We start from the raw sequence: 27,565 nt of genomic DNA on the forward strand, positions 1-27,565 counted from the left end.
GAAAAAGTCAGTTGTGGGACGTATAGGTAAAGTCAATAATATAACGTTTTGCCTGCAATATACTGCTTATTCCACAAAAGTCTGTTGAAAATGAGATATTTTCTATAGAAGCTAAATTAATAATACATTACAAAAAATGGTGTTGGGTTCATATTTAAACAAGAGAGTCAAGGGGGCTTTGGTAAGGTCTCGATATATATTTCGATTGCAGACATGGATGCTCCAAGTGCTTTCTTTTTTAATTTAGAGTGAAAGGTAGCAAAACAGAAACAGATGGTTTGTCTCCTTCTGCCTACTGGGAAATGAGGCATAATGTAAGAGAAATAAGTAGTCATGCTGTAGATTTTTATTCAAAACTTTACACTGCTGAACATTGTGATGGAAACTCTTCAAGATCTATTGGCTGGGCCTTGGCTGCTGGAAGAGCCATTGTTTTTAAATTCTTTTTTTTTCGTCACATGTTCTGTCAACTGCATATTTACGTTCAAGGTTGCATGCTGCTGGATATACAAAGTTGGGCCATGTGACTAGCAGCAGTGCAGAATTTATTTTGTCAATTAACTTTATTGAAGTTCCTTGCTCATATTTACCGGACATGAGCAAGGAACTTATGCAATCTTGGTTCCGGCAGGACGTGCCATCTACCGATGAGCCGGGGGGAGAATTCAAGTACAATTTCTCAACGGATTGGGTTTTAAGCCGACAAATCAAGTATAAATTATTGGTTGAGTTTATCGATAATTGTGGATATGCTTATTTTACAAAACTCGTGTAAAGATGTTGTGTTGGTTGTTAATGTTGAGAATTGTCTAATTATCCCCCATTGTGTTAAATGGTCTCATCTAATACCTTTATAAGGAAAGGTGGAAGTCTCCATGGTCTGATTGAACCGGTTTCTCTTTTAAGTCCTGTCAAGTCATTTTTGTTAACTTTATATTGTTTATCTTTGTTTTATGCCATGTCGTCTGAAGGAAGAAATGAATGATCAAGCTTCTATGATTCGAGTTTGTGGATTACTTGCCTTGACGTTCAGTCTCTCACTCTGCAGTAGATTATTGGGAAGAGGATGAGCAATATTTACTGACTTTTAAAATCCCAGGTTTGGACGATTTTGAATCGGTCCGGAAGAAGGCTTGTTTTTGATTTGTGTCAAACTGTCTAATGCCAAGGGTTTAACTGGTGTAAGCTCAACAAAATCGACAGATTTTTTGGATTTGAATCTTCTCCTAAAGGCTGCTGGCGTGTCCTGTACAACGGTCCAATTGACAAACGGACAAGTGACCCCCAGTGGAGGATTGTTCATGGAGCAATAGCTACGAACAAACATGTGGTGCACCTTGATCCTAGTGTTGGGGTGGGCTGTCCTTTTTGTTTGGAGGCAGAATCATCGTCTCATTTATTTGTACAGTGCTTACATTTGGGTGATCTTTCCTCGATTTTAAGAAATTTGTTTTTATCTTTTGGTCTGGATTTTTCTTTATAATTGTTTATATATGGTCCAATGTACTCTGTTCAACAGAAAATAAGTGTGGTATTGATACATTTTTATCAGGTAGCCTACTGCCAAACTAGCAATTTGGAAAACAAGGAAAGATAAGATGTTAGGGCAGGGTAATACAAGTGTAGTTCCAGTGTTTTTGGGACTAGATGCAGCTAGAATAAAAGTGGAATTAATTATAAGTTGGTGGACTGCTGACCTATGTTTTTAGACATTTGGGGTGTAAATGAAGTGCTGTGTATGGTGTATGACAATGATCTAGTGTTGTCTTTTTAAGACAATTGAAAATAAGGTAAAAGAATGATTCTCTTCTGTGGGAAAGACAAATGGCTTTTGTGTGTGCATTTGTACACATGCTCCATAACTCATGTAAATAGTGTGTAAAACCGCAGGTAACGTTCTGAATTCTCTTAGACAAACCGCATTTAGATGCACTATGTATCATAATGATTTTTTTCATGTGTTATTTTGCCTTGTCTTTGATTAATTTTCGCTTTTTAACTTTGAGTAAAACGCAGAGCTTTTGAGTAAAAGGCAGAACTTATAATACCACGTATAATTTATTTCAAGCGGTAGAATGGGAGGCAATTTTTTTAAGCGGCTTTGTGGTCTTAACACAGGTATGAAGCGAATCGATGTGTTTAAGCGAAATATCCATATTGAGAACACTATTAATGTCAATGTCTAGCTTCAGTTATCCCTCAGCTGCGTGTGAACCAGAGGCTTGTTTACGGACAAATCACCCAGTAAGTTCCGGTTATTAACATTACTTTTTTCATTTTGTTCCAATAGGATACCGTCTCCTCTGTGCGGGAGCTTTCGTCACCATCATTTGTCAGAAAAACAAGCCGAGCAGCCGAGGGATAGCGGAAGCTTTACATTAACGTTAATAGCGTTTGGAACAACCTAAGGGTGACTAATTGATGACATAATTTTCATTTTGTGGTAAACTAGCCCTTTAAGCCTACCTTAAACCATTGCTTTTGATCATCATTTCATCATGATATCTGTTCAGAAATTGCACACGTGTAGTTTATTGTTGAGAAGTTTCAGCATTTTATCATCCTAATTTTACAGAGGGGTAAGACAGTATTAGACAGTGTGGGATCAAAAAGCTTTGTTTCCACGCAAGTGATAATAGGTTTTTGTGGCTGTTGGCTTACATGAGCTTGGCTGACATAGGGTTATATATATATATATATATATTATTTACCATAGTCATCCTCAACTGAAACATATTATCGTTTCTGAACTTTTGTTTTTACCATTTACCATCGATACATTTTTCTTCTAGTATGAAGCTGTTTTTAAACAGTTTGAACACCTTAACATGTTGTTGACACATCCTCAACATCCTCCAAATAATTTCAGGGAAAATTGGGTCAGCTGCTACAGTAAGTGTGTCATTGGAATTTGGGTTTATTGCCTTGGGTTTTTCTCTTTAGGCACGCACATACAATGTTACATGTAAACTAGTTTTTATTGTTACATAGGAAAACATATAAGTGCTTTATGAGCTAAATGAAAAAAAAGATATTATGAGCGAAAACATTTACTAAATATATTTAAAAAGCAACAACTCTTTCCAGGTTTTTTCTCCTTAAGATAATTTTTTTCTTCCTCATAACGTTCTCCTTTCTCCAAGGGCTGGTGCCGCTTTCTTTTCCATCCATAATTTGTTTCTATGGCATTATCTGCAGAAAGAACACATCTTCAGTACATTGATCTTATCATAGTGTGCCAAATTTACATTTGATAATTTTACATTCTAAATCTGTTTAAAACACTACTTTGTCACACCATTCAAGGTGCAAGGTGAGTAGATGTAAACTTGAAGATCATTCATGTTAATTGGAGCAGAGACAGTTATCTCAAGGTCAGTAACTTGCCACCATTAAGGAGATGCTGTATTGGAGAAGGGTATATACAGTATGTGTGTTTGCAAATAAACAATTAAAGCAGATCCACTTAAAATTTTACTTTTAAAGAGAAAGAATATTAAAGTTAAGTAAAAATATGTACTTAAAAATATATATTTCTTTAGAAACTAAATTTTCTTTTAGATTTAGATTTAAATCTTACCAGCAATAATGACTCCAGGCCTAAAATAAATAAATAAAAAATTAAAACATTGCTACTGAAACTTTTCACACATTTCTTCAAAATAAAAGGATGATGTTTACATATTGAAAGAATCTAGCAGCTTGAATGTTGCTTTTAGTTACAGACGCAACCTTTGTGTGAAGGTATCATAGGATCGTGACATCCAGTTTAAAGGTCCAGTCAGTAATATCTAGCGGCAAGGTTGCGACTGCTCACTCCACCCCCCCATAGAAACCGGCTAACAGAACATTACATGCAAGGGGACCCGCGGTGTGTGTAGATAGAAATAGCTTATTCTAAGGTAATAAAAACATAATGCGTTATTGTGTAAATTCTTTATACACCTCTGAAGATATAGCTATGTATATTATGCTGCATTTCTACCAAGAGATCATCCCAAAAACTAGACACTGATCCTTTAATACACTTTTAAAAGTCTTACCTAGACACATATTTATAGTAGCCAGTCATATCAGGGGTACACATGCGTAAGGGATATGATGTCTTCCCAGTCACTACCACAGCATTGGATGGATATGGATCATCCTGACACTGGACAGAAATCTTTAAGACACAAAAACACAACATTTATTCCATTTACATGTTTTTTTTCTTCTGCTAATGGAGTTAATGGAGTAACTATTTGAGGGCTGTAGTTGATCATTTAGTCTGATGCTACTATTAAAATAAAACAATTGTGTGTTTGCTTGGATATTTACAAATACAATACTTTCTGTCAAATATATGAAATATAAACAGAGCTTTTGAACGACAGAGAACATCAACTATGTTGCTTCAATAAAATGCTTGTATTCACAGTACGATTTTTATTGATATACATCCAAACCGTTTAGCATATTTGAATAATTCAATTATTATTGGAAATAAACATATTGGCATAATTGAAAATGTTCAGATCGTATGATTATTATCTATAATAACATCATTTATTTTTGGGTCAAGCAGCTGATTATAAAAAATTTCAGCTGACTCATACCGTCAGACAAAACCAAGATGGCGGACCTTGCGTCGTCTTTTGTAAACATAACAAAGCCACTAGCACATCAAGAACAGAAAACTAGCCTAGGTCTAGTGTCATAATTTATCATTACACAGAGACTTACCACTATATTTTCAGCCGTGTGGTAAACAAACAACTTCCAAATTCTATGGGAAAACAGGCCCAAGGTTGTTGGGTACTGAAATAAGTTACCGATTTAAAGACGTTTGTTAGCTTTTTTTGTATTAAAGAATTTGGAAATACTCTTTATTCTTACTTCATTCAACCTTTTACAATAATAAGCCCACAAGAAATTTACAGTATTCTAAAATGTTACCGTGTTGCCAGCCGCCATCTTCACACACCAAAGACTGTTCCGGAACGAATACGTAGGCTACAGTATGACGTTAAGTTGCATGTGACGCATGTTTATCCTAATCTAACTTTCAGATGTTTTTTACTTTTTGTAATAAATAATCATAATATTTATTACATTTAAGTTCTTTAATAATCATAATATTTAATGCATTAAAGTTCTTTCTCATACAAAGTTGTATTACTTCAACTGGACTGACAATTACACATTTGTAGCAGTACGTTCTCTTACCTGTGTCTTAAGGTTGCGTGTCCCATTGCTGTCTCTGGATGACTTTCCAGTCCTGTTGTAGCTTTTTTTTTTACTCCAACATTACAGATTTGATATTTAGAAAATATAAAAAGGATTGGTTTTAAATAAAATATTGATTGCTCCATGATGTTCTTCATCGGGTCTCCTCTTAATTGTCTCATGCTTTTTGATGGAAACCTTAACATTCAGAGAGAGCTCTTCGTATCCATTTAACAAACGTTGTAAGTTATCCACAGTACATTGTCTTAAAAGCTAAGAAGGCTGTTTTTCCTTGTACAAAACCAGCTTTCCACTTTTACTACATTTGCCTTTAGAAGCCTTTCCAGCCTGTCATTTGCAAGTAGAAAAAGCATACAGATCTTTTTGTATATGGAGGTCAGCAGTTGCTTTTGTTAAGGGTTTTAAGAATTAAGTATTACTATGTGACTATATAAAAAAATATGTTTTGCTGATATTCCTGCCCCTCAAATAACCACTTTCACTTTCTGTATCATAAATGCATGCTCAGAATGCCCCTTTGAGCCCCACAAGGGGGAGATTCAGACACTTAAAGTGATAGTTTACCCAAAAATGACAATTCTGTCATCATTTTCTCACCCTCATGTCCTTTCATTCTTGTAAAAATTACTTTGTTCCAAATATCTTTCTCTGTGTTCATCAGAACAATGTTAGCAATTTTCAATTCTGTGACATCATTGACTGCCATAGTAGGAAAAAGTAAAAGGTAGTGTAAGGTGCCCCAGAACTGTTTGTGTTCCTAAATACTTAAGACATTTCTCACTTTGTGTTCATCAGAACAGCAAAATATGTATAAGTATTTTTTCCTACTCCTAATACATTTATATAGGTTTGAAACAAAAATAAAAATTCTGTCTTCAATTACTCATTTACTCGCCCTTCTAGTTGTTCTAAATCTGTTTAAATGTCTTTGTTCCAATGATCACAGAGAAAGATATTTGGACTAATGCTTGTAAACAAACACTTCTTTGCCACCATTGACTACATAGTAGTGTTGAACACAAAAGAAGATATTTTAAAGAATGTAGGAAAGCAAACAGTTCTGGTGCATCTTTGACTACCATTGTAATTTTCAATTCTGGCCAAGAACTGTCTGGTTACAAGCATTCTTCAAAATATATTTCTCTGTGTTCCACCAAACAAAGAAATGTAAACACATTTGGAACAACCACCTCTCTAATAATCTATTAATTCTATCAATTCTATCCCCTGGATCAGAGGTAATTTCTCACATTATAGTATCACTACTTCTGTCCTGCATGAACCCTCTTGATGACCGTTTGGATGCAAAACAGAATTTAGAAAGGCAGATATAAAGACATTAATCATTTGAAGAAACATTAGTTGCAGTATAATAGTGTGCAGGTGTGTGTGTTTATATGTTGTGAGTGACTTCTTGAAATAGTCTTTGGTCTCCAGAAGAGGGCACTGCAGGCACAGGGGAGATATTGCCAAATTGTTGTCTAATGGTTCAGTTCGGTCATTCTCACAGCCTTGAAACAAGAAAAGAGTCTGTAACACGTTGTCAAACCAACAGCATATCATTTGTAAAAATGTCCTTAAAAAGCATTGAAGAAAACATACTGAGAACTTCACTTCACGTTTTGAAAAAAAGTAAGTTTTACTTCTTTATAAGAATGTGTGTGTGTACAGTATGTGTGCGTAAACAGAAAGCTATTAGAATTCCATGTAAGTAGACCCTAACAATCAGCACCAGACTGTGCATCTATCTTGTCTCACCTCATTTACGCTTCCCTTTGAAGAGCACATGAATTATATGTTATCCAGACCCCTCCAGCGACCCTCTGTCAACCTTTGTTCTTTCCTCAGAGCTTTCGTCTGCGGCTGTTAAATAAGTGTGTGTGGGTGCATGGAGTTTGGGCTATCTGTAAAGTGTGTGTTTTAGTTTGCTCTTGAAGTGGAGTAGGATGAGAATAAGACTGACCTCATAGCACGCTTTACTCTTCAACCTCCCACCCTCACATTGGCCTCTTGTTTCTTGCTTACAACTTCCCATTTTCTTTCATGTCATTTATGCGTTTTCCAACAGTTCAGTTCTCATATCTTTGGCCCATACCACGTCTGTCTCTCTGTCCCTCAGATTCAGGCTCACTGTGTGCGTGTGTGTACAGTTATTGGAAAGTTGGTTAGTTCTGTGATAAGGTCATATTTACAATGGCACGTCTATGTTTGGATGCATTAGAATACGTGACCCTGTCTAGGAAAACATCGCTAAAGTATTTTTGTGATACACATAAAATCATCCTTAATGTAAAAACATTCTTCTTTTTTTTCTTTCCTCATTTATTTGTGTTGTTGTGTGTATATATATATTTCTTTATTTATTTATATATATGTGTCTGTGTGTGTGTATACAATTTTAGTTTTTTTAAGTTGTTGTACTTTCTAGTGGGGGTATATATAGAGCACATTTTGTAAAAATGTTATCTCCTTCGGCAAAGAAGTGAAAACGTGACAGCATCTTAGTTCTGTGTCAGCCAGTGCTTCAAAGGGGAGCCGTGAAGTGAGCCGTTGGTTGCCATTCACAACCTCACCACTAGATGCCCCTAAAGTACATTTAGTAAAAAGATTGCTTCAACGACATACACGCTCGTGGATATGAGTCTACTTGATATTAAGCTTCTCAAATAAAACTCACTGAAATAACATTAACCTTAACAGAAGTGAAAATTCAGTTTTTCTCAAAAGTGCTTGGGAGAAATATAAAAAGTTGCAATTTAGACAGTTGTAGAAATACAAAATAATAGGAAGCTATAAAATGTTTTCATTCAATTTGGGCCATTCTTAAAGTGCTTGCTCTAAAGTTTAAAGCTTTTCTTTACTTTATCTGAGAAGTGTCCTACTTTTAAAACTTATAAGTGATGTCCTTTTGTGCCTTTGCAGCTTTTGTAAGGGCTATTCAGAGAAAGCGTGTGCGGCTGAATCAGGCTGTCAATAGAAAGATAAATCTTTTTTTTAGCATAGATTTATCTTCTCTCCACTTCACATGTATCTTTTTACTTGCGTTTTACTCATTTCCTTTGGTAAAGTATATCTTTTGATACTCTTCCCATTCAGCAGAGATAAGGTCAGATAGATAAGACACCAGTCAGACTGGACCAAAACTTCACACTTTCATTTCTTGAAAAGACAGTGTACCACACACACACAAAATCATTTGCTGAAACGAATCATAATAAAAAGCAAAAAGCAGAAAATATTTTAATGGAAGAGAACACAGGATCAAAGGTGTACTGAGCCCTGTAACACACACAAACACACCCACACAACAATATAGGCCCACTCCTTTGTCTGTGTTTTTTCTGAAAGCTGTCTTCCTGGAGTCTATAAAGATAACGGTGTGTTAAAAACTCTTGTGTTCTAATCTGTCTCTGTTTGTGTGCTGTTGTCATTTTGGTATCTGGCAGTGCAAGATTGAGCATGCAAGAGATACCATACTTTGAAATGTTGTACGCTGTCTTTCACTTTTCCTTCTCACTTAAACTCATCCGCACAATGTTAAACTGTGGTTAACTGCCACGAGCTCTGAGGGAAAAATAATGAGAACAGGAAATGACTGCGATTCAGACTTTGCCCCCTACTGTGACCCCAAGAAAACAGCTCTCTTTCACTGTCTAAGCAAAGAACAGTGGATGTGTGTTGTTGCGGTTATGTCTAACATGCAGTATGTTCAGTCAGTCTGCAGGGATGCATGGGGGGTATCCGGTGGTATTCCTGATACACTGACTTCATACATGCAGACAAGGGCCAAATTTTAAAGTTTTGTGTAAATTTACAGTTTGGCTGGTTAATGAGAAGTTAAGGACAGTTTGACAGAAGGGGGTGGGTAGGGAATGATCAGAAAGATGGGAGGTTGAATGGATGACAATAGGCAAATTGTAAGGAGGGTTGAATTTCTGTGCATCCAGATTCATTGAAAAGAGGTTCATTGGGGCACTTTTGACTACCATTGTAATTAAAGTCAATGGTGGCCAAGAACTGTTTGGTTACAAGTTTTCTTTTTCTGTGTTCATCAGAACAAAGAAATGTATACAGACTTTGTACAACTCGAGGGTGAGTAAATGATGACAGAATCCCTTTAACTGTGTCCGGCGTACATGTGACACGTTTTTGTCAGTTAATATTGTGGGTATACTACTGTAGATATTGTTTGTTTTTACGATTTGAAATCTTTAAACTCTATTTTTTTACAACATAAGGTGATGTTTGTAAGTCATTTGTGAATATGTGTGTGTATGTCTTTGTGTCCATCTGTTCTGCTGTATTCCAGCTGCTTGACCCACACCCCCCGCACTGGCTCCTGATTGGCTGATCAGAACCATGTCTTAGTGAAGCTAGCCTGGCCCTATTATAGGGATGCACCCCTAAAACTTGGACTAGAGTTTATCTAAAGCAGGAGCCAGACAAACAATGGAATTTATTTAGCCCTTTGTAAGAGGTCTGCCAACATACTGGCAGACTAAATGCCAGGATTTGTCTGAAGACAAAATTCGGGAATGTAATCTGGACGGGTTCCAAACCTCCAGCCTCTAGCCAAGCCTTTTATCTCTCAAACGAGTTTGGTTTTGCTTCACACCTGGACTGTTTTTTAAACATTCCTCAGTCTTGGTATTGAACTGGTTGGTTTAGTGTGGAGTGTGACGGGAGTTATGTGTGTACAAAGTATTTGAGTGTAGAAATGCAACAAATGTTCACCATATGTTCATTTAGAATGGCCTGTAAAGCTTAAAAGTGAGAGTTCAATTCAACATACAGAACTGTGTCTATGAACGGAACAGTTCACCATAGTAAGAACAATTATTTGTAATGTTCTGTGGAACCCAAAAGCAGATATTTTAAAGAATATAGGAAAGCAAACAGTTCTAGGACACTGTTGTCATTGTAATTTTTCCAACTATTATAGTAAATTATTATTATAGTAATTTTTTTGGGTGAATTGCCTCTTTAATATGATTCGGATTCAAGCTACACTTGTGGAATGTATGCTATATGGAATATGTTTGTAATAATGTATATATTATAGGCATCAATGTTTTTGTTGGGAACTAGAAATAATTGTATTTATAAAAGATTATGTAGATTTTCGAAGAAATAAAGATATGAAGTAATCTTTTAAATCAGAAGTTTGAAGAACTTTCCCTTTATAAATACGTGTAAATATCCCTGCGATTTGCATATTGTTTATGCACTTTAAAAATGTCCATGGAACAATGACGTTTTCCACTCCAAGATGCACATAGGATTATAGTCAACGACATGAGTCAAATTATCCAAACACTACGTCTTACATCAACAACAAAAAAAGAGAAGCGCTTCAGGCTATCCGTTTCAAGCTACATCAACAAATATGAAAAAAATCGAAGTAAACTTTAACACTTACTCGAGGCTTGATCACAGAGGCACATACCAATGCTCAGTTGTGGTTCACTGAAATTTGAACGTTTTATTACTAAACACATCGGTATCACTTGATGAATCATTACATTTCGTTGCACTGTACTTGTATGTGTGTAATGACAATAAATTAAATTGAATCCAATAAATTAGAATTTAACTGAAAAAGTCAAACAAAAATATGTTGGTACAAATTAGCTTTCATTGTCTTTAAACAACATATGTTTTCTTCCTTTTCTTTTATATGTTTGGAGAGTAAAATATAACCTGGACATGTTCGTTTTGGCAGGTTTAACCCTTCACCCACTCCATGTTCGAATGATCCAGTCCGGGATTTCACCCAAACCCTCCATACAAACTTTGTCTTGCGGCTCTCCCTATGTTCAATGGAATACCTCTGCCTTTCCACTGCCTACAGGCAATGTGTGGTAGAGAGAGAGAAAGCATGTGGCACTAGAGAGCCTTTTGTGCTTCCCCTTAGTGAAAATTCAAGCAACAGAGGAGAGAGTGAGATATAGTGAAGGCAAACTTGCTTCGTATAGTTGGACTTTTCCCAGCTCCTGGACTTCAGGACTGGAATGGATTTCCTCATATTTTTTGGATGTCACTGCACAACTGTTGCTTTTACACACAGGAGGGATCTTTAAAGTTTCAGTGGCTATAAGATAATCACACAGGATTGCGTGTCCTGTTGGATAAGTGGAGCCGTGGTTTGAGGCGTGTGTGTTTGTCTGACAGAAGTGCGCTTGGAGCTATGTCAGGTGTTACACGGAAAGGTTCTGGGAGACCGGGATACTACTACAGACTCCTGGGTCGAACAAGGCTTCAGAGACAACGCAGTCGCTCCAGGAGTAGAAGCAGAGCCACAAACAATAGGGGTAAACATGATGTTCTAACCTTGTTACGTTGTTCCTGAAATATTCCTTCCGAATAGTTTCCCTATTGTTTAGTTGTTAAATGGCACAGTGCATTTTGTTACCATAGTTCCATGTACTCTTTTTGTCACACATAGCTGCAGTATGTTACACTCCTGTGAGATTATCGTGTGCTACCACAGAAGAGAAACATAATGATATGCTTTCTATCAGCGTGCATCTGCCATAAACACATTTATCAGTGCTTTATTTATAGCGGCACTCTACAAGTACTTCTCTTCTGTGGAAAAGTTTCTAATCATGTTGTTCAATCTCTGAACTGGAACATTAGTTGACTGAAGTCTTCAGAAGTGTACAAAGCATTGTACAGTATGGTAGTCAATAGGGTTCAAGAACTGTGTGGTTGCAAGCATTTGTCCAAATATCTTTTTCTGTGTTCAACCAAACAAATAAAATTATACACAGAGAGAGTGAGTAATTCATGACAGAATTTTCAATTTTGGGTGAACTCTCCCTTTAAGAGAGAAGTTGCTCAGAACTGTTAGTCATTATAGAAAAAGTTAAAGTGATAGTTCCTTTATTTTTTGCGCACCCTTATATCATTCCAAACCTGTATGACTTTTTTTTCTAACCAAACAACATTGCACCCCATTGACTTTTATATTATGGGCTCAAAACCGCAGGGACATTTCTCACAATATCTTCTTTTATGTTCACAGAAGAAAGTGTCTTATACAGGTTTTTAATGACTTGAGGGGGAATAAATGATAACAGAATTGTTTATGTTGTGTGCACTGTCCCTTTAAGGACAAAGCTATGTTACAAGTGATAATATTTCTTACATCAGCACTGGATCATTTTACTGTTTACCTATGTGAAATTGTTTAAATTTTTTTCTTTTCATTTCTTACAATCTTAAATAATTTGTTCTCCAAAATACTTAGTCACTGTGTCACGCTTTTGTCATTTGTAACACTTAAGTATCACCCAGTTGGCACTGGTTAAATCATAAAGCAGAGTTAACAAGCCCTTGCTGAGAGTGGGCGGAGTTTGCGTCTGTGTTTACGCTTGTTTTTTATCAGTTGTATCTTTACAGTCAAAAAATAAGACAGGTGACCACGCACACGTATTAAACCCGGCACATTAAACACGTTCTTACCTATCTTTTCAAACCAGTCAAGCAGGATCATCCAAAGTATTGGAGCTCATTTTGGCCTAACACACCCCTGCTCTCTCTCACACGCTGTGTCATTTCAGCTGTGAATGACTCTTTCAAACTCTCGTCCAGGTTACAGCTATCTGGGCTCATTACCCAGAGGGTCGATTTGGATCCTTGACTCATTCAAACATCAATTCAATCACGGAGAGAATCGATTCATGTAGGAGATGAGGCGGTTTGCGATAGGCTTTAAAGACACGGCTGTTTTTGGAGCTGTGGAGCTTCAAGGTGACACGGCTGTGATGGACTTTGAAGAAAGAGGTTTGAGCAAACAGAAGCAGTGATTATAGGCCACGCTGGCAGCATAATGAACACGATGAATGTCTTCAGTCGGAATATTCAGAGAGTGTTTTTGCTTGGTTGGTAATGGTATTCTTTGAATGCTGTCTGTTCACTCAGTAGGGTATTAGCTTAGAACAACTATAAGTGTGTCTGTGCTTCAAATATTGGGAATCAGGATGTTTTCCGGTGGAGTGGTTGTTATAGAGGATTTCATGTGGGTGTGGATCTACTTAACTGTCAAGCTGCGTGTTAGAGGATTATGTTTTGGTTTGCTACTCTTGTTCATAATAATATATCCCACTGTATTTCTACATATTGCCGCTGTCTTTCCTAAACCTTGGATGTCCAAATTTGCTGTTTTTCATGGAATGGAAAAAACTATTGAAATGATTAAATACTGTTACAAGCGCGATTTCATACTTTTTATTGGTTGGATATTTGCAAAACCCAGTGACAAACATAAAGGGTGAAAAATCATGAAATATGGAGATATGAGGTTTCATATGGACAGCAGCGATATTATTTAAGTTATGTACGTGGGCTTTGGCACCTCAATCGTAATCCGAAATGTATTTTTGTCAGAAACTATACACTTGAGGTATAATTATATTTGTGTTTAGCTTTGTGCAGAACTAAACGTGATATTTTTGAGCATGTTTTATGAACATGGTACCAGACTGTGAACAACTGAAATTGTATATATTTCAAAGCTGCAATCTGTAACTTTTTTGGAAATAAATAAAAATCAGTTATTGAGAAAGGAAATTAAACTCTGCTTTCTTTACCTCAATTGGTAAACGTAAACTTATAACCACTGTAACAGTTGTCAGGTACGATATCACTGTTTGACGTCATTTTACTTCAAACCATCTAAAGATAAGTACATTAAGTAACCTGCAATTTCATATTTTAAACAGTGATGTCGACACAGGTAGCTTCAATTTTAGTTGAGCAGAATTGTGTGTTGTTGACAAAAGTTCGTTTTTTTTTTTTTTTAATTAACTTGCATGTGACTTGAACTTCAGTCAATAAAAAACGATTTGGGCCAATTAATTCTGAAATTCAACACCAGTTATGTGTCATTTTGAGAGTATGACAAGGAATGGCATGGGTTAGATACATATGCAAATCGTGCGTAAATTAAACAGACTTGCGATCCATGTTATCTGCAGCTCTTGTTTGTGTTCAGATGGCTGACAGCTTATCATCTTATACATGACAGAAGATGACTCCACTTTAAAGGAAAAGTTCACCTCAAAATCAAAATTGTGTTATTTTTTACTCACCCACGAGAATATTTTATGTGTGAAAAACAAACCAAAATAATGAGTTTAATCGATATATTCTCCTCTGTCTTGTCAGTCTATGTTGCACGTTCACGAGAGCATTGACGCATGCGCAGTTGGTTTTATGTACCGAACGTCGCATGACACAGGAGAGTATATCGATTAAAGTCGTTATTTTGGTTTGTTTTTCGCACATTAAGTATTCTCTTCGCATAAAAAAATTCAGTTGAGCCACTATGAGCGGATGGACCAATTTAACAATGTCTTTAGTACTTTTCTGGACCTTGACAACAACTATAACCATGATGTCTATGGGGAGGCCCTAAAATCTCTTGGATGTCCCTAAAATATATTTATTTGTGAATACGCAGGGAGGTCATGTGGGTGAGTAAAAATGTTTCAATTTGAGGTGAACTTTTCCTTTAAATCTGAATATTGAATAACTCAGCGTTGTAATGACGTCTCCTGAGCTCATTCCTATTACACAACGCCACACAATGGACAAACGCTCACAATAAACCTGTTTCAGCATGTTTTCCAAAACAAACATAGGATTTTCAGAGCAAATTGAAGCCTGTTTATTTAGAGTCATACAGACAGCTGCATTTGTGTTTGTGCAGTATTTTCTTTCTCTCTCTGTCCCTAGCTCTCCCTTCCTTCCTCCCTCACCCTTCTGTTCATATCTGACAAAACAGCATTACATCACCAGTGTACCAGCTGCTAAAGGGACAACCTGTAGCACACATGATGACACAGCTGTGTGAGGTTGTGGTGTCCGCTGTTCTGTGGACAGTACGAACACAACTCTTCCACAGCTGATGTTCTTTGCTATGCTTTCTGATATCTCTGGTAAGGAAACACACTGAGTGAGCTTAGCTGTGACTGACAGTTGCTCGCAGCTGTGCATTTCGCATGTTTACTTTACATTATCTCATAGGAACGCTATGTCTATGGAGGACAAAAAACTTGGGTATAAATAAAAACATGCATAAATAAATGAAACAATAAACACATAAATAATTTGTTAAATAAATAAATACATGCAAACAATAAATAAATAAATGGATAAATACATTCAGAAATGTATAAAGAATTAATTAATTAATTAATACATAACTACGTAAATAAATAAATATGTCAAAAACATTAACATTGTACCATTTTTGTACTACTGCATTTATTTCTGCATTTCTACATTCATTTTTGTATTTTCACATTTATTTATTTCTGTGTGTTAGGTATGTTAGGAATAGGAATTACACAAACTCAAAATCTTTTGCATTGTTTAGGTTGGCCTAAATCAATCAAACCATGAAACCACAATGCGTTTTTATTTTGTGGCAAATGTGCAGGGGGGAAATATAAGTATTGAAAAAATGCAGGGAAAAGTGGCTTGTAAACCTGTGTCTGCGTCGAGAGGATGCGAGTCAGATAATAGGGACTTTCTGACATGCCTAAACAACAACCGGGAAACGCAACATTCTGTCAAACCTTACTTGTAATAAACTTGTAATTAAGAACAAACCCTAACAGATAAATATCTTACTCCATTCTAAGGAAACGTAAGTTTCTGTTATCGTGTTGATATTTGATATCAGTGATAAACGAATGTATTTAATTTGGTTTTCGTTGTTCAAGCCACGTGTTTATCCGTAAGGGTTCATTCTGCACCATCTGCACTTCGCGCTACTCAAACGCAGTAACATCATGTAATGTACAAACAACCTATAATGCATTGAGAAGAACCGTCCTATCTTATTTACATACGGACACAGAAATACAGATATAAATGTAGAAATACAGAAATGAATGTAGTACTACAAAAATGGTAATACGGTTGATATGATTTATTTATTTACAGCTGTATTTATGTATTCATTTACTTATTTATTTATATATTTATTTCTGCATGAATATTTTTATTTATTTCTGCGTTTATGCACGTATTTATTTTTTCATTCATTTATTTTTAAGTAAGTCATTTCTCGTCCTCCGTATTATGTCAGGAGATTATGGTGAAGGTTGTCCTGTACTGCTGGAGTGAGACTAGAATCATACATGACTGAAGGTGTTGGCTTCAAAGCTGTTTTTAGATCGTTTTGCTTTGCAGTGCTTTGTTGGAACTGGAGAGCTCATGACTTTTGGTATTGTTAAACATAATCAATAAACATAATCCAACCACAGCAACAACAGATCAAGATATGCCTAAAAAGTCAAAACAGAAAATGTGAGAGGATACCAAAGGAAGAGAGGGCGACAGAAAAGGAAAGAGAGAGTGAGGAATACATGAAAGACAGGAAGAGGAGAACAAGCAATGTGAAAGGACAGCAGAAATAACAGTGATTTAACAGACATGGAAAAACCTAAATCAGTCAAATCAAAAAAAAGAAGAGACTGTGCAGTATTTTTTGTCATTTGCTTTGAGGCAATAACTTGATATTTAAACTGTATGTGCTGTATGTCTGAGTTGTCTGCAACGCAAATGTGCAAAAAAAAACACTTCCTTTGCTATACTTCCCTGGACACACTTTAATGCACAAAAAAAAAACACAGTCTGAGAGTCAGCAAAGTTTGTTGGAAGGTTTTTAAATGTTGAAAGTGTTTTAATATTGCTGAAATGTGTTAAGTTGTACTTAAAGCCACAATATGGAAGAATTTTGGTGTGAAATATTCAAAAATCACTTGCACAGTGTGATATATTTCTTGCCTTTGTCAACACGAATGTTCCCAAGAATGTGCAAATCCAGAGAAATTCCTATTTAAAATAATGGCCCAACCCTTGTCTCCCTTGTATTTGTCGCATATCAGTGACTTTATATCCGGTGCTCTGCAATACCCTCAGTTTCCGCTTGGAGAAACTACGGCAACACGCAAATGTGCAAGTGGTTATACAGCATCTTCATTTCCTCGTCTGTCAACATGATGGGTGATCTCCATACGCCTCTGGAACACAACATGTCCCATAATTCCACTCTCCTACATAGCGTAATTTAGCTTAGCTTTTTGTTGTTGTTTTGAAAGAGCGCCATCTAGCTGTCCAAATTTACATAGTGTGGCTTTAAAGCATCAAAAGGAACAAAACAAAACAATACAAAATGGATAAGTTTCCAGAAATATGAATTTATTTCAGGACCACTGTCTTCAATTATTTAACAATAGCATATATTTAGTTTGGCGGAATGAAACTGTTTCTGGCAAACTCTCTGCCCGTCCATGCAGCCTCACATGGAAAAAGCAGGAGTGCAGCAATACATGTCCCCCACCTGGGGAACCAGAACAGTTCCTGATGCGTAACAGGATTAAATGAAAAGATCCCAAGATACAGGCAGATAAGGAGGAGATGGGGATGGAGGTGGGTTTTAGGTGCAACACGACTACGCAGCTGATAAGGAGCAAAGAAATGCAACTTAAATAGGACGCAGTCTAGTGTGTGTTGTATGACTATTGGTTGTGATCTGCTGATGCAAGCTAAACTCACGTGACCTGCCAACTAATGCTACGCTTGATATAAGTTTGCCCTAATGTGAGGGAACTGAAATCTTACTGCAATAGTGTAAACTATGGTATTGTGAGGGAGCACAAAACTTAATATTGATTTTGTTAAAACAGCATGTGTGGTCTACAGACTGAATACCACATCAAAACTCTTTTAAACAAAATGAATGTGGCGGAGAACCGATAAGAATCATAATTGAGCATCTTGCTTCATCTCTGACTCATTTACTTTTACTTTATGCACTACAACAGCTGACTAACTCAATATGCCAACGGAGTGAAATCAAAATTCACTCTGTATACTTTGTTAATGCATGTTCATGGTCTTATACTGAATGATGCATTTTTATAAACCAAATCTGCCTTCCCTATGTGCTGGGGTGTGCAAGGCTATGCAACAATTTAGGCAATAGTCAAATAAGTGTTAAACCCTCCCTCTCAACCACCTGTCGCATAAGACCTACACACACGAAGTGGATGGTGAAGTGGTGCAAATTTGTCCGTTTACCACAACAAGTGTGAAGGTAAGTGTGTCTATATAACTTGCTTATTAGCATTTGGAATATTACTTTTTATAATCCAGTTACTGCCGATTAATTTCAAAGCAACACCCTACTGGTATTTTTGTTCGACAACTAGCCACACGAAACAAAATCAAATATATTTGCAGTCCCAGCAGGGAGAAAATGGGGGTTGGTAAACAGACCTCCTGACAGCTGTTTGTGTTGTGCTGTCTCAAAGAAATATTTTGCCTTTTCAATACATTGACTGGTTAGTCTTTTTTTGTTTTGTACTTGTTTGAGTATATGTGTACTCGTGTCGTGTGCATTGTTTGGTCTTGGGGTTTTGCATGGCTGTGATGTCATTCAGACACTGTGAGCATTTGGAGCGAGTTCGGTGAATATTTGATTAGAAAAGGGAACCATTCAACAGAGCACACACTTTGCATATGCAAACAGTGCCTTTGGTGATAATGACTCATAGATATATAACTTTAAAGGTGTACTTTAAAAGTACCTTTAAAGTTTTTTGATTGGAAAAAAAACGTGTAATCCCTGAGAAACATGAATAGTGCTTTTGACATGATCACATTTTACTGGTCTAAATGTACTGGTTTCATTTTACATAAGGCTGATGGGGACTTTTGCGGACATACTGTATCATCACTAGCCTACTCATAAACCACATATTATCAGATTTTCTGACGGAATAAATAGAAATGGACACCTGCAAAAACTGATAAAACAAACATTAAATATGTCTCTACAGTAGCATCTGGTAATTTTGTGTGATGCCACATCCATGCCTACAGGTGTCAGTATTGAGTTCAATACAATCTCAGGGTCTTCAGGGTTGCCAGGTCTGCAGGTCCGATTAAATTGTGCTGCTATTTATACGGGTTGTTTATTTTTTATTCTGCAGGTTAGATGAATAGCTCTTGTCCATCGACTGTTTATTATTACTACTAATCAGTGGTGTTCATGAAGAAATCTTGTGTTTTGTGCAATACTGATTGTAAAATATTTAATTTAGGTATGACATATTTGGGGTTATCGTATTTGGGATGAGGTCATTGGGTTAGTTTTGAAAGACCATTGGGGTGTTTTCCCTCATTGTCTTGGTTGTTACACACAACATTTACATTTATTCATTTGGCAGACGCTTTTATCCAAGTGGCACATTACTGCAGAGCAATCAGGGGTAAGGTGCCTTGCTCAAGGGCCCTTCAGTCATGACCTGCTGGCACTGAGATTAGAACCGGCAAGCCCAACACTCTAACCATTAGGCCACAGCTGACACAAATTATAAAACACTGAAGAAACCCATATGTTTAAATGCACACCTCAAACAAAGTGTTTAGCTTTACAGCCAAGACACATAGACTCTGTGATTGTGTTATTTAATTAATATAAAGTTATAAACTTACTTTATTGTTAAGTTTTGAGTTGGATGTGCAAAATGCGTATTTGTTTTCGATCATACCCACTCTGGAATGTCCTCTCCAGGAAAATGTGGAAGCATTGTGTCCCAGCCCAGAGCTCAGGAAGTGTGTTTTCTGACCTTCTCTGTGTGTGTGTGTGTGTGTGCGTGCGGACGGTTGGCCTTGTTTCTGTCAAAGTAAGACTCACCAAACTCTGAGAAGGGTGAGATTTGGTTGCTATAGGAACAGTCGAGGTGGGCGATGATCTTTTATGACCACTGGGAAGGTATCTGTCAATCATGGTGTCGCAGAGGACAGCCAGGTCTAAAGGAAACACATGTTACAGCACAGGGAGAGTGAGGCAGATATAAACTCAAAATTCTCAAAATTTTTTTGTAAATACGGCACCTTACAGCGTTCTGCAGAGATTACATTACTATGCTCTTTCTTATTTTGTAGAGAACAGGTAAAACATTAGAGCGAGGGATCTTGATTAATTTCTAAGCAACAAAACAATTAGAGTTTGAGTTTAGTTTGAAACCATGATTACTGTACAATATACTGTAATTTATATATAGTTTATTTTCTGTAATAAGCCTTACTCATACACAAACAGCAGCGGTTAAAATTAAGAGATAATTCCTAATTTTCATTTAATCAGAGTTTCTAGATGTATTGTGACAGCATGACAAGACACACGAAAGCCGATTTAAAATGATAATTTTACCTAAACACATACCTGAAGTGGTTTCTAATTTATATACTGTAAATATAAGGTCTAAATGAAAACATGCAGATTCGTTCATCCGGTGCCACACACATAATAGGCACTGTATTCTGATGTCAATGTCAAGCACACACTCATTATACTCTTTCATCAGTACCCTATGTGTATATTTAAGTTAACATGCAGATACTCACTCGGAGAGAAAGAGAATGGGAAAGAGAGAGAGCATCCACTTTCAGATCAAGCTGCTTGGCTCCTGACTGTTAAATTCTCATTACAGATGTTCAGATGGCCTGATGGGTAGCCGGTTGGCTTGATTGAAGTTTAATGTGAAGACTTTGTCATTTCACCTTATTTACTCAGTTGACGTGTGTCCTGAGAGGTCTTGATCGGTATTTTAAAGTTAAAGTTCTGTCATGACAACTCTCTGAGGGTTTGGCATGGTAGTGTACATGATATATAAATGTATTTGGTCGTGGCGGAAAAGATCTGCTACGCTGCTGCGGAGCAAGTACGGAGACTTGCTACTACTAATACATCTCAGCATGCTGCTGTGCGCATATTAGGAATACTGCTGCTGCACATATAACATATTAATAAACTCATAGCTTACGTGATCACATTGTAGCAGATCTATACAGGTGGAGCTGGGGAAGGAGGGGGTTTCTGAAACACGCTGCACTGCTACAACAATCACTAGCCAATATTTAGACGTAGAGCAGCAAGCTCATTGGCTGCTGATACAGAGAACGAAATTATTATGTCAGATGGGTTTAGACTTTTGGACTGCGCCATCTAGAGTTTCATGCAAGTACTTTCTCTGTCATATACATTTAGATATAAATACAAATGTATACCTGGAATGTTGGATTAAAGTGTCTGCCGAATGCATAAATGTAAATATACATACATGCATACATATGTTATTGATGACTCAAGGGGAATTCTTGTGCAATAGCGGTAAAACAAATATCCTTAACACATTGGATGTCCTGCAGCATGACATGATAAACAGCATTTGTTTGATTAATACATTCCTCTTTTTAGAGACTACATAGAGTTTTTGCCGCAAAAGAAGTGTTGATGGTAAAAATTCCAAAGAAATGGTCACCAGTCATGACAGTCACACTACACAAATCCTGAGTTATTCATACACTTTAAAATCTAAAGTTGTTAAATGTTATGGTACAACTTCACATTCTGGTAGTCTATGCAAAACAACAGATGTCTTAAATGTGCTTTAAAAACTCCTGTTCTTCCCACTGTGTGTGTGTGTGGGGGGGGGGGGGAATAAGTTCTGACTGAAGATTTTGTTCTTGCAAGGTTTTGTTGAGGGATCAGCGCGTGATAGTGAGATCAGAGCGAACCACTTAACGCAATCTGTTTCCAGATCTGCGTTTCTATCCTGAGACGCTTATTGAATGAAGCAGTCAGTCTGGTTTCATTTTCTCCTGCGTCTGAACACCAGGTTTTCCCCCGAAGGCCCGTGAGGAACGGTGACAGGATTTAGGAGCTCTGCATACCGATGGCACTGTGGAATAGACGGTTGATGGTTTTATGAATGGGTTATTAGGACACGTTTGACAGACAACTCTCAGATGGTGACAGTGGAAGATCAGTCGGTGAAAGGAGGGTGTTGGCATGATGATTGTTTCTGTGGTGTCTGTGAATCAGATTGCATGCTGTGCGAGTCTCGCATTTCAGATGCTCGCAAAATAGATTCTGTGAACGCTTAGAGGGATTTGTTTTGCTGATGAATTGATATTCCATGATTTCATTTTAGTTAAGCTTTGAACATTTCAATTTCAGGTCCTTGGGTTAACTTGTAATTTATTTGTAATACGAGTAATAATAAACACATTTCTGATTTGGTGTTGATTGTTGGAGTACTTGAGCCTTTTCTACTGGAGCTCCAAAAACTACAAATAGGACGCTTAGAAGTTCTTAACTAAATAAAAAACTGTATCTGTTTTGCAGATTCTCCACCTGAGAGAACAGGGCGGAGACGTAGCATGCCAGGCTCCGCCCCTGAGAAAGCCCCACCCACTATGGAGACTTCTGTTGACGCTGCTGCCACACCCTTCAGGGTCACGGTCAGTATTAAAATGTGTTTGTCACATGTGAAAGTGTGTGGAAACATAGTCTGGATTCCAGATGTGTACTGCATACTCACATGTGTTGTATTTTATCTTTATAAGTTACTTTTTCTTAAGATGTTCTATGTTGCAAATGTGGCAGTGCCAATAACCTCTTGGTTTTAAAAACGCCTCCTCAAATGCAAATTTCCTACTGAAGGCTATAAACTTCAACCGCATTGCTGTTTTTTAATGAAAATGTACAAAACACAAAGTCATATTTAACCCAGAATGAATTGAGGCCCACATTAAAACTACATTTAAAAGCTTTCAAATGATCTTCAGACTGACTTTATAAATCTGCACCAGGATATTGCACAAACCAAGCTCTGTAAAAATGTTATTTTTATTGATGGGCATCAGGGAAGGATTACCAACGCGTGAATGCTCACTGTAATTGGTATGAAGTTGTACAGTAATTATGTGTTTATGGGAGCGAGATGTATTAGCTGGAGATGAAAAACTATCATGATTCGAAGGCAATCTGTTAGCAATCCTTTCAAATTGACGCTTGATTCTGTGCAGTTTACAGGAAGTAAATCATTAGCAATCACCAGCAGGTGGTATTAAGTAGTTTCAACGTTCAGTTTCACACAAGCGGCATCTGAAGTCCACGTGGGCTTTCGTTTGCACCCGCTGCTTATCATTTGACTGAATACAGATGTAATTATATTTAAATTAGATTTCTTTGGTCATTCAAGTGCAGCTTAACCTCTGAGCTTCAGAATCAGAAGCAATTAGTCGTCTAGCGGGAGACTTCCATAGAATATATATATATATATATATTCAAGCAGTATAACATAAAATGGAAAACCTACCTTTAACAGGGATGTCCACAGTCAGAGCACATTGGAATTTACTCAGTTGTTTAAATAATGTTACCTATGTTTGAACAGGTTTGAGGCAAAGACTGAAAGCCCTGAGATTCCAGTGTGTTTGGTAAATCAATGAAAGATACAACACAGTTACATTGTTAGGTCAATCCACACATGAGTCATTAGTGAAGTGATGATAATCCCCCTGCACCCCCCACTGGCATAAAAAAGTACTGTACTCTAAAGTCAAAAGATTTTCTATTCTTACCCACTTTCTCTATTAATCCCTAGATCAGTTTCGAGATCCGTTCTTCTCATCTTTGGGCTCTTATTCACTGTGTTTGACTTATACCACCATGTCTGGTTTAGACCATGCATTAGTCATACAGATGTATTGATTGACCTTGCTTTTTCTGTGAGGGAATTATTCATAGAATTACATTTTTGTTTCCCCACTGTAGACTAGTTTGACTAGTTTGTCTACACGTGATGTCTCTCCATGGCCATTTGTCGGGTATCTGGACCGTCAATTACAAATAGGCTTTCCACTACCATCTCTACCGTTCCATCATCTCAAATCTTTTCACATTTTTTGACAAATTAATTTGACAAATTTGCTGCTTGACTGGACAAATCTTCGTTTTCATCTTCATCTTGTCAATATACAAAATTGTTCGTACATTTTCATGTCAATACAGTAGAAAACATGTCACAGAGAAACATTAATGAAATACATTAAATACGCCGTCTTTTTACTCAAATTAGCAAAATATGAATAAACGAAACCCGTTGGCTTATAGCTAGCTCATGCAAAATAACATACATGCACGAAATGTCCTGATGACGTCTCCTCTCTAAAAAACACAAACGCTCTTTCTCTCTCTCAGTCTTTTCTAAGGTGCACTCGGCAACCTGCCCGCTCTGTCTTGGGGCTGGAGCATGCAAATGTAACTTATAACTGGTCCACGCGCGCAGCACATGCATAGCACAGTCCTAAGATCACATGTGGTCAGTTAGAAGTATGTCGGGAGTGGGCCCCCATCCAAAGACCTACTCCCATCCATATCACCAGAATTTCCGACCGCTATCGTCTTTTGTCCAAAATGTTGTCCTGCGCCGCAAGAATCCGTATCGGGTCCCGCGAGTCCCACAGACCTCTACCCTGTGCTTCACTGCACCACCATATCTACAGCTAAAAATTGTTTTGTGTTATGTTTAGATAAGGTGCTCTTGTTCATTATTCAGGCGTCTTATCGTTGTCTCCTCCAGTCCTCCACTGATTTGATTCTGTTTCCTTTACGTTCAGTATGAGAAAATGGTGCTGAAATATTCTGACTGATTGCTCTGTGATTAAGAGATGTCTGTGCGTGTTCATTTGCATATATTGTGAATAGTAATCTGCAGGGAGCTTTAATTATGTAAAATATGCAGCTGTGTTAATTGGTAAGGGGGACGGTCTACTTTCTGTTTGTTTACGAACACTTTCTTGTCATAAACTTGTGCCACTCCTTGATTTCTGATATTGATTGCTTTCTCTGTACCTCTGTCTCTGTATCGATTTGCACTCTTTCTTCTTGCATTCTTTTCGATTCTTGTTTGTGGATTCAGTAAAACTCTAAGTATGCCAAGTATTAAAAATCATTGTGGGCTCATCTGATTCATAGAAAGTGAGTGAGCACCTACAGGTATAGCAACCATTCAGAACAACTACACAACCTCTTAGCTGTGTTTTAATAGCCACCTGCACCAAAAAGCTAAATAGTTACACACTTCTAACCACCCAGAACACCTTAGCAACCTCATAGCAACATACTAACAACTACTCCGAACACCGTAGCATTATGACACCCTTAAGAGTTTTTGCAGAGACAAGCACCATACAGTCCTAGTTTTCAGCTTAAGAATGAGAATGAACATCAAACATACCATATCTTTGAACTTTCCTGTTTTCTCTTTTCTTCTGTTTCTCTTTTTTTATTCTTTCTTTCTCACTTATTGCCTTCCTTGATGCCAACCTGCTGTCTCCATGGTAACTGCTGCCTAAAGGAAGTTGAGCCTTGAGCTGCAAAAATGTGACAGGCGCTTTCATGGAAAGAGGGTGTATAAATTACAGAGAATTACAGAGTGAATGAGTTTTTGAAATTATGGTGAAAGATCAATATGACACAAGAGACATGAAGAATTTTTGTTGGTTGTGATTATTTTGACATTCTATGACTCACTGTGTCTTTATTTCTCTCTGTCATTCTCTCATTAGGGATTTTTGAGTCGAAGGCTAAAAGGCTCAATAAAGAGGACGAAGAGTCAACCTAAACTGGACAGGAACAGCAGTTTCAGACACATTCTGCCAGGCTTCAGACCTGTGGACAGCGACAGGTAAACAACAAATGATTTATTTAGTTCTCCAAAGATTTTATCTAGTTAAAGTGCCACAATATCGCTGACATCACGAGAGTAATTGAAAAATGAATTTCAGGTTTCATGAACACAGGATTTGCCTCAACCTCATGCCATTGGTTGAATCATTGTTGCTTTGTTGTACAAGTTGGAACGATCAATTTAAATGAGCATCACCAAAGAAAGCTGGAATAGAAAGTATTCAAACTCAGATTAATTCCTTCAGCACTTAGCATCACAGCCCAAAATGTTACTGGAGTCTGTAAAACACTGATAATTGTTTCTGGTCTTCTTTATAACGTTTACTGGACGGACTGGATGCAGTGGAATTACAGTGTGCCTGCATGCATTTACATTTTATGTGCTCTCTTTTATTTACTTCCATATGTAAATGCATGGTTTGCATTTCCTTGTGTCCATACTGGATCATTTCTTCCACATTGAATAATGACGTGTGAAGAGCAGTGTTGGGCACGTTACTTTAAAAAAGTAATTAGTTATAGTTACTATTTACTTCTTACAAGTAGTAATTAGTTAGTTATATCATTATAAAATAACTTATTACCATGGAATGTAACTATTGCGTTTCCTTTTAAAAAAAAAAATTAATGTCAAAAAACTTGAATTCCCCAATTTTAAATATGTTAAATGAATGAATGAAATGAAATAGAATACAATGAATTATTTTTATAAAACTTACACTAATCTACACTATTTTATTGTTGCTGTGGGTCAATGTGAGAGACTATTAAATTCAATATTTTATGTATCAATATTGTAAATATTATCTTTACTATACTTGAACAAAAAACACAATACAATAGTTCAGAACTTTTACTACAACTGGTCAAAAAATAAGTCTAAAATAAATGATGGTTCTAAAGGTACCAACTTCACAACTGCTAGACATACTGTACTGTACTACTTATTGTTTGTAGTTTCTTACAAAAGTGAACAGTTTTATAACAAGAAGTGCTCTGAATGTAATGTAATTAGAATAACGTGCCAACGACGTTGAGCCTCTTTCTTCCTGGGCATAAGTTGCACATTACACACACATTCCTTGTGTTTCACCATAAAGAGGAAAAGTCGAGATTATATTTCAGTTTTAACATTTGTAGTTGTTGCTCTTGCCATCTCTCTCTGACTCCTAGGCATTGGTGGCGGAGTACTGTGCGACTGCGTTTGTTGTTTGAAAACCCGCCCTACTCTGCCCATGGTTGGAAAAAGATGAAAATGTACTAATACCTAAGCTAATCATCATCAGTTTTGTGGTTATCTCCCAGACGCTCACACACAAATCAAAATCAGTTATGTGTCCCACATCCCAACACACGGCAGAGAAAAAAACTTTGCAGGTCCTTTGGATGAGAGAGAGAGTACTGGGATCAAAACTGCTTCAGCGAGCTTAATTATAGTAATGCTGCCTTTTATTGTCAGTAACGTAATGCCGTTGTGACGGGGAAACAGTTATTCGTTTGATTACTCGTTACTGAAAAAACGAATGCGCTTAGTAACGCTGTTGTTGCCATCACTGGTGAAGAGTGTGCAGCATATGCGCGTGCCATCTGAAAGTGTGGGTGTGTTTGGCAAACTGGTTATTGAGGTCACTTTCGACATGCCTCTCTTGTCAGTGAAAACCGACAAAGCTTTGCAGTCCAATCTGTCATCTGCCTCTTTCTCTGAGATGCTCCTTCATGCATCCTTCTCTTTTCCTTATCCCATTAATATCCCACACTTTAAACAGACTG

The 27,565-nt window shown here is 37.1% G+C and overlaps 1 protein-coding gene across 3 annotated transcripts in view; it reads left to right on the forward strand.

Moving 5' to 3' along the window:
* dab2ipb (DAB2 interacting protein b) overlaps nucleotides 1-27,565 on the forward strand; it is a 91,376-nt gene that overhangs the window by 23,675 nt on the left and 40,136 nt on the right. The window contains exons 1-3 of one of the 3 annotated variants that reach the window (XM_079449097.1): nucleotides 11,073-11,540; nucleotides 22,445-22,560; nucleotides 25,675-25,793. In XM_079449097.1, coding sequence (XP_079305223.1) covers nucleotides 11,417-11,540; nucleotides 22,445-22,560; nucleotides 25,675-25,793 — 359 coding nt within the window. In that variant the 5' untranslated portion in view covers nucleotides 11,073-11,416. Of the gene's footprint in view, nucleotides 1-11,072; nucleotides 11,541-18,226; nucleotides 18,344-22,444; nucleotides 22,561-25,674; nucleotides 25,794-27,565 lie in introns of those variants that run through there. The other 2 variants (XM_079449099.1, XM_079449098.1) reach the window with 2 other exon arrangements.

The sequence above is a fragment of the Barbatula barbatula genome (assembly GCF_947034865.1).
Source record: "Barbatula barbatula genome assembly, chromosome: 2".
Lineage (NCBI taxonomy): Eukaryota > Metazoa > Chordata > Actinopteri > Cypriniformes > Nemacheilidae > Barbatula > Barbatula barbatula.